Source organism: Pelobates fuscus, chromosome 9 (assembly GCF_036172605.1).
Source record: "Pelobates fuscus isolate aPelFus1 chromosome 9, aPelFus1.pri, whole genome shotgun sequence".
NCBI lineage: Eukaryota > Metazoa > Chordata > Amphibia > Anura > Pelobatidae > Pelobates > Pelobates fuscus.
Window position 1 is genome coordinate 25,383,029 of NC_086325.1, and position 8,490 is coordinate 25,391,518.

General features: G+C 44.9%; 1 protein-coding gene across 1 annotated transcript; it reads right to left on the reverse strand.

Annotated features, from left to right (window-relative positions):
• Positions 1-7,554: 7,554 nt before the first annotated feature.
• LOC134573615 (olfactory receptor 1L4-like) lies at positions 7,555-8,490 on the reverse strand. The gene has a single exon (XM_063433400.1). The coding sequence runs from the start codon at positions 8,488-8,490 to the stop codon at positions 7,555-7,557; it is 936 nt and encodes a 311-aa protein (XP_063289470.1).

Genomic DNA, 8,490 nt, shown 5'->3' on the forward strand with positions numbered 1-8,490 from the left:
CCACCCTCCGGAGTCCCTGCCCAATAAGGGCACTACCCCACAGGGTACACTACTACCCTACATAGCGGCTACACAGGACCCCAATGCCGAGGGAGGTTGTAAATCACTGGCCCCTCAACCAGGAACGAGGGCTCCAGGGTATGCGAATGGTTATAAGTTACACTGACTACTGAATAGCTATGTTTTTATAAAGTTGACAAGTTCTTAAAGTAATTCATTGGTTCTCCTGGGAGGTGTGCGCAACGTACGCTCCCACGGGGAGCTATAAGCACAGCGATGTTGGCATACAGCAACTTAGCGTGACATGGTCATGGCTCATGGACCTGCACCTTACACGTGCGCTGGACTCAGTGGAGATGCCGTTCCATGTACCCAAACAAGGTCTGGCAATTGGTAAGACCAGGCGAAGGTTACTCCTCCATGGGCGTACCTACGAAATGCTCTATCTACTCTTTTTTCTTCCCTTCTTCTTCTCTTTTCCTTGGGGACCGTGGGACGCGGCTGGGGGGTGGGGGAGGGGGGGATGGGCGACTTGGGGGGGGGGGCGACTGACGACTGCAGAATGCATGACGAATGCAAAGAGAGCAAAGGTGGGCGAGATGCCTGGCAGGTCCCCACACCCATGCTTATGGCGATAAATCTCACTTCCCTGAATGTGAAGGGCCTTAAAGCCCCTAGAAAGCGGCGCCTAATGTTCCGCGAGCTAAAAAGAATGAAAACAGATATTGCATTTTTGCAGGAGACCCACCTCCCCAAACACGTACAATTTAAACTGAGGGACCACACATATGGCTCCACACATGAAGCCAGGGCACACAGGAAGCGTAACGGGGTAGCAATATTGATAAGAAACAGCTGCCCTTTTCATGTATCAAAAACCGTAACCGACCCAGAAGGCCGATACATTATACTCTCTGGCACCCTGTTCTCACACACGGTTCATCTAGTTAACATCTATGCCCCTAATAAACCAGAGTGGAGTTTCTGGGATCAGATGCAGGATATGATGCGGTCCCTGCCGCGCGGCATGGTAGTCATGGGGGGGGACTTTAACGCGGTGCCGTGTCCTGCCGTCGACCGGAGTGCACACAGGGGGATCCCGAGATCCCAGGGTAGGGGGGGGACAGGACAAACTACTACACGAGTTCATAACTAACACGGGCCTGATAGACGTATGGAGGGCACACCATCCTGGGGAGGTCGACTACACCTTCCATTCTGCACCACACGACACATATTCTAGGATTGACCTCTTCTTAGTGAACGAATGTAGCTTGGCGCGGGTCCAGAGATCGTCGGTGGGCTCGATAACGTGGTCTGACCATGCTGAAGTGACATTGACGTTAGGGAATCTATGTACCGCGACCCCATGGACGTGGAGACTGAACACGTCCCTACTTAGAGATGCAAGAGTATTTCTCCCTTAATAGCTGCCCAAAACTGAAAGCAAGCACCACTTGGGCGGCTCACAATAAGGGGGGCTTTTATTCGCCTAGCGACCAAAAAGAAAAAAATTAAAATTCCAAAACTTAGAACGACTCCTAGCCGAGTTGCGGACCCTAGAACAGGCACACAGATCAAACCCTGACAGAGAAACTTTCCAACGCTTAACCGCGGTGAGGCTTAATATCCGAACCCTACTACTAGATGACACAGCCAGGGCCATGACTTATACGAGATGATCATTCTATGAAAAGGCAAATAAGATGGACACTTTCCTAGCCAGGACCCTCAACCCCAGACAAAGGCGAACACACATTACTTCGATTCGGCACCCGGACGGCACTATTAAAACCATTCCAACAGACGTAGCCTCGGTATTCACGGAATTCTATAAAAAGCTATATAACCACTCACCAGGCGCACAGGGGGTTAGGGATATAGAAAAGAGACAGATCCAGAGTTTCCTAAAAGACTTAGGCTTGCCCAAGCTGTCACCAGAAGCAGTAAACACCGTAGCAGCTGAGATAACAGAAGAAGAGATAGACCAGGCCATTACAGCACTCAAGGGAAACAAGGCCCCTGGGCCAGATGGATTCGATGGCGGGTATTATAAGACATTCCGAGAAGTACTTACTCCCTACCTCCTTAAATTATTTAGAGAATTAAGAGAGGGGGGAACGCCCGACAGGGACATGTCCCTGGCCACCATAGTGCTTCTACCTAAGCCCAGGAAAGACCCACTTTTACCAGCGAGCTATAGACCCATATCATTAATCAATCACGACATGAAGATATTAGCCAAATTACAGGCGACCAGGCTAAACCCCTTCCTCACGGAACTAGTAGACGCAGACCAAGTTGGTTTCATCCCGGGGAGACAGTTGTTCGAAAACACACGCCGTAACGTGGCTCTGATCTGGAGACAGGTTACCGCACGCACACCCACACTGGTCGTCTCCCTAGATGCAGAAAAAGCCTTCGATAGGGTTAAATGGCCCTATCTCTTCGCCGTATTAGAGCAATTTGGGCTACCAAAGGAATATACTACACTCATAAGGGCTATGTACAGTAATGTCAGTGCCCAGATACAGGTCGCTGGAGCCCCCTTACAGCCTTTTAGACTCCACAATGGTACGAGACAGGGATGCCCGCTCTCCCCACTCCTATTTGTCCTGTAGCTTGAACCACTGTTACAAACCCTGAGACAACACCCTGGAGTGAAAGGGGTGACTGTGGGGGGTAGGGAGTTCCTAGTCTCTGCCTACGCGGACGACGTGCTCCTGACACTGACGAACCCAATGGAATCAATGACCGCTTTAAATGAGATCCTTCAGAACTATGGAGTACTCTCGGGGTACATGGTTAACATGGCCAAATCTAGCACCCTCCCACTGGGACTGGTGGCGGCGGACATGGCATCGATCAGAGACAGGCACACTATACACATGGAACACTCTTCTCTTAAATACCTGGTAATACACCTGACCCAAACAAGCTATATCAGCATAAGTATACCCCCCTAATTAAAGCACTAATAAAGGACATAGATGAATGGTTAGACAAACCCATCTCATGGATAGGAAGAATACATTCTGCAAAAATTAATGTACTGCCGCGCATTCTCTTCCTGTTCCATCCGCATATATAAATCTCAACTACTCCCTCTACAGAGAGCAATAGGTGCATTCATCTGGCAAAATAAGAGACACAGGATCTCCAGACAGGTTCTGTATAGACCCAAATCCAGGGGCGGGCTGGGGCTTCCCTGCCTATACTACTACTATTTAGCAGCCCAATTAACACAAGTAGCAATGTGGCATTCACCCCCGGGAGACAGAAAATGGGTCGATATAGAGTCGCTTATGGTGGGGGCCGATCTGCCACAATTCGCAAAGTGGGTGCCAAAAGAACAGATCCATTCTCAGAGTTACCTGCCCAACAATCCTTAACTCCTTAAGTATCTGGGACTCCACACACATAAAACACAAGCTAGCCTCATCTCCATCCCCCCTCATGCCCTTCCTACGCAACAGAGCCTTTCCCCTGGGAATGGCCCCCAGGGATTTTAGAAATATAGAACAGACAGGTATTCAGAGGATATGTCATTTATATCAGGGCAATGAAATCATTAACTTCGAAGAGCTCGCACAAGGGAGGCACTTGACACCAGCTGATTTCTTTCGCTTCATCCAACTGAAGGATTTCGCGAAACAGCCCCATATACAAAGAGCGGCGCTCCAGCAAAAAACATTATTTGAACGACAATGCCTGGCGGAGGCCGTGCCCAAGGGGATGATAACGACACTATACGCCCACCTTTGCTCGGAAAATGGGGATTGGGGACGACTAGGGTATGCTGACCAATGGGAATGAGACTTAGGAGAGGTACTAGAGGGCGTCTAATGGCAGGAGATCTGGGAGGCGAGTAACACCACCTCAGTTTGCGTAACCTTACAGGAGCAATCCTTTAAGACAATGTTTAGATGGTACACGACACCCGTGACATTATTCAGAATGCACAAAACCACTAACGACACATGCTGGAGGGGATGCGGTGAGAGAGGCACCTACCTACACATGTGGTGGGAGTGCCCAAAAATGGTCAGCTTTTGGACAGCAATTAAACAACTGATAGCGAGAGTACTCTCCAGGAATCTAGAATTGGATGCCTGGGTCTACCTCCTTAATCGCACGGTTGAGGGGTGGACACGGGCAGAGCAAAAACTCATTCACAAATTCACCTTAGCAGCTAGGAAGGCAGTAGCGGCCGTATGGCTGCAACAAGACACCCCGAAGGTACCTGAGGTAATAACGAGAATTAAAGAAATCCATTTGATGGATGAATTGACGGCCAGAGTAAAAGGTTCACATAAAAAATTCCTTAAAATATGGGAACCCTGGGACAGCAGCGACTTGGGGTAGGGCTGACGTAGTTATCACGCCTGACGGTTGTCTCCCCCCCCCCCCCCCCCCCCCCCACCCTCTTTCTTAGCACTAACAGGTGCTTGAAACTCCCTTGCAATAACTGCCAAACGGGTCCCAACCTTTTCTTTTTCCTTATTTCTCCTCTCTCTTCTCCTCTACTCTTCTATATTCTGTTTTCCACTTTCTTTTTCCTTGCTTATTTCTAAGTCCAGTCCAGTAGAAAGGATTGGTAGATGATGTAATATTGATGACACAAAAAGACGATGGTGAACGTTATCTGGGGTATCTGTTGGTGCCTCTTCGTAACAACGGATAACCCACCCCTCTGTTAGGGGATGATATAAGATCCCGTGTCAATATTAACGCAAAATGCAATGCACATCTGATGGTTTAACAATGTCTTTTTTGCTATTGAAAAATCCTTGACAATCAGCCAAGAGATACCTACTTGTGTAAACTGAGATTTTGTTCAAAGGCATTGTACACTCTCCTCTTTAAAGTAATGTACCATATTGCAATTTATGTGACTTTTGCACAAGTCATGCAGCCACTAATATTATCGCTGAATTTGTCAAGATGAAAAAAGAAAGAATAAAAAAAAAACAAAAAAAAAAACAAATACACATTGTGGTTATATTTTTTTCTGTGGAGGTTTGAGATGCACCCACATCCACAATGAGATACTTTGAGCTCTTCGACATGAGAGGCACACAATATTGTTACAAAGCGTGTGGGTTCTCAATAAGAAGGGTCTGCACTAAAGCAATTATTATTTACTTACTTATAAAATATTTTACCAGGAAGGATACATTGAGATTTCTCTCGTTTTCAAGTATTTCTCTGTGATTTCTGGTGATCCGACAACCAATGTGCAGATGGAAAACATCTTGCACTTCAAATTTGGACACATTTTGTAAGTCTGTTTGCCACCCATCATGTTATTACATGGAACGGAGGATTAGAAAGATCGTTTTCAGTTACGGACTATGCCAAGCTCATCAGTCATGCAGATACTTTGTTTTATTGTTACACCCAATCTGTTTGATTCTTATACATTCTTCTTATATCATCCCACCTGTCATCAATCTCAACTCAAGCAATATAGTGCGAGTTTTCTGTAAGACTTTATTAATATTATCACAAAGATAATGGGTTACTAGATTTTAAAGAAATCTCCCTTTAATCTCCCTTAGTGTATTAGTTTAGCAATAATTCTGACTTTCTAATATAAAAAAGGAAACATTAAAGCGGCACTGTCACACCTAACTTACCTTTCTCCTATTGTTTCCACTTCTCTTCCTCTCTCAGAATCTGTTTCTTCTTTATTTCTCATCTAATTTTCTTTACAACACAATGCAAAGTAGGGACTATTTTGTCTTGTGTATTTTTCCTACGATTGACTTTCTCTGACCCAAGGAGAGTCTTAAATCAGCTCCTTTTCCTGTTTCAAAGAAAGTACTCACCTTTCTCCTTGAAACAGGAAATGGAACCCCTCCTTGTGTCGGAGAATGTCAGGCGTAGGGAAATCACATTGCGGACTTTGTCTTTTCTTTTTAAGAAAGCTAGACCAAAGAAGAAAGGTTAGTTCGGTGTGACAGTGCCGCTTTAAGTGCACTGTAGTGGTTATGGTGCAATGTTATTAGTCAAACAGTTTGACAAATTACTTGGGGTCTGCCGGTCACTAGTCACCTCAAAAATTAACAGAAGCTCCTACATGGAGCTTACAATTCTCAATGACTGCTTTCCTATGGGGAGGTCTAATGCGCTCGCGGCATTAGACCACGCTTGTCGTGGGACGGAGTAGGGGGCGGAGCTTGGGAGCAGGTAAGTAAATAAATGGTTTTTAACCCTTTATTTACCAGGGGTGCTAGGAGGGGGTTATCGGTAGTGCCATGCCCTACAGCTTTGTATTCCTGGCACTACAGTATCCCTTTAATAATTGTAAATAGAATTTGCATTTTACTGCAACTTGCACTGCAATGTGTATTAAACAATTAAATTAACAATATATATGTGTTATGATGCAGGTGTAATTCTTTTAAAGACAATATTTCTTTTCTGTACCAGCAAATCCTGACCCAACCTCCCTCGACTGACTGCACCTCTGTTGTTTCACACTGGGAGCAGGACCAGAATGCTATGGCCAAAATCCAGTGTTCAGGTCCTTCATTACTTCTGTTGCTACATTTCACGCTGCATAATCCCTACTTCTACAACTGTGGAAATAAATCTGGGGAATCCACCCTTCAGTCAGGGTTCAGGAGGTGAATTATATGGATGCACGTTCATCCACTTACAATGCCCGCACTGAAAGTTACCCTACAACTTGACACCCATGGCTTGATTTTCTTTCGGTTTCTCTGGCCACTGGTGACAGATCGGACTTGACCCACCAGTAATTTCCCTTAATTGATGGCCCATTGCTGAATATTAAGGATCTGGTCCCAGCTGTAGATATCTTAACATACTTCCACATACTTAGAACCCACCATTAGGTAAATCTGTTCCCCCACGTTTCTCACTGCCTTTACCTTCCTTCCTACTCCGACCTGCCCTCTTACCACTAGCCTTGGCCACACCGATAGAGACCGGTCTTGTGGATCCATCCCATGATAGCGCACAATAATTAATACATTTACATTAACAATAAACTCTCAATTTTAATCGGATTTCTGGACATGCAATACTCCGGGATAAAGATATTAACTGCCACTCCTAATTTATGACTGTTAATTTAATTTGTTGGTGTTTAATGTTATTATTCTTTTTTGCTATCTCACATTAGTAAATTAGGTTTGTCAAAGAAGGTATGGGAGTAAGATTTGTAGTATTTATTAGATAAGCCATCCAGGTCTGGGGGTTTATTTATTTAAAGAGTTTGAATCATTGGAAACTTTAACCCACTTGTTAGCTGGATATTACCTCATCCAAGATACTAATTAGGTACATAATTCAATAGATTTATAGTAAGTTGGGGGTTGCCAGATAGTCCTAAATTTCTCCTTCCAATTATATGTTTGTATCTTGAAGAAGGTCATAAAGAGTTTCATAAGACTATGAAATCCACCTAGAATAGCAAATGTAGCAGATGAGTTGGTGTCACTAAATAATTAGAACGTGGATGTTCTAAACCTGGAATTTCAAAGCCTGCAGATTTTGAACAATAAAAATATTACTCCTCCCTGCTCATTTCTCTCCATTACAGCCACAATGCAGTACTTTCTTTGCTGCGGTTTTCACCTCTTTATTTCTTAGAGAATATATAAAAGGATTCAGCATGGGAGTGATGACACTGTACACTATGCTGACCACTTGATCGTACATTGGGGAGTAGAGGTTGCTTGGACGAAAGTACATGAAGATAATTGAACTGTAGAAGAGAATGACAACTGTGAGATGAGAAGAACAAGTGGAGAAGGTTTTCCTCCTTCCTTGGGATGAATTCAGCTTTAGCACAGCTCTGATGATCAGGACATAAGAGCCCACGATGAAAAGCATGGGACCCATAACAATGAGGGATCCTTCAATAAACACAACCATCTGCTGAGTATATGTGTCTGTGCAGGACAGCATAAGCATGGCTGGAACATCACAGAAGAAATGATGGACATTCCAGTCACAATATGGAAGAATGGACGTCATGACCGTGAACAAAACAGAGTGGAGGCTGACGATAATCCACGATATGGTTACCAGACAAATGCATGTCTTTTTACTCATGATTGCAGAGTAGTGCAGTGGCTGGCAGACTGCAGCATACCGGTCTAGGGCCATGATCGCAAGTACAAAGCTGTCCATGTTTCCAACCATGTGGAACAAAAAAAGCTGAAGGAAGCACCCAACATAAGAGATGGTGTTGTTTCCAGACAAGAATCCACAGAGTGCCCGAGGAATGGTGAGAGACGTCAGGAAGATATCAACTAGAGAGAGACTTCCAAGCAGGATGTACATGGGAGTATGGAGCTGAGGTTGAGTTAAGATGAGTAATGAGATCAAAAAGTTTCCAACAACACAAAGAGTATAGGCACAGAGAAAGAAAGAGAAGAGAGGGAGGCGGAGGTAAGGCTTCTCAGAAAGACCGAGAAGAGTAAAGAAGCCTGGTGTATGGTTCTTAAATTCCAT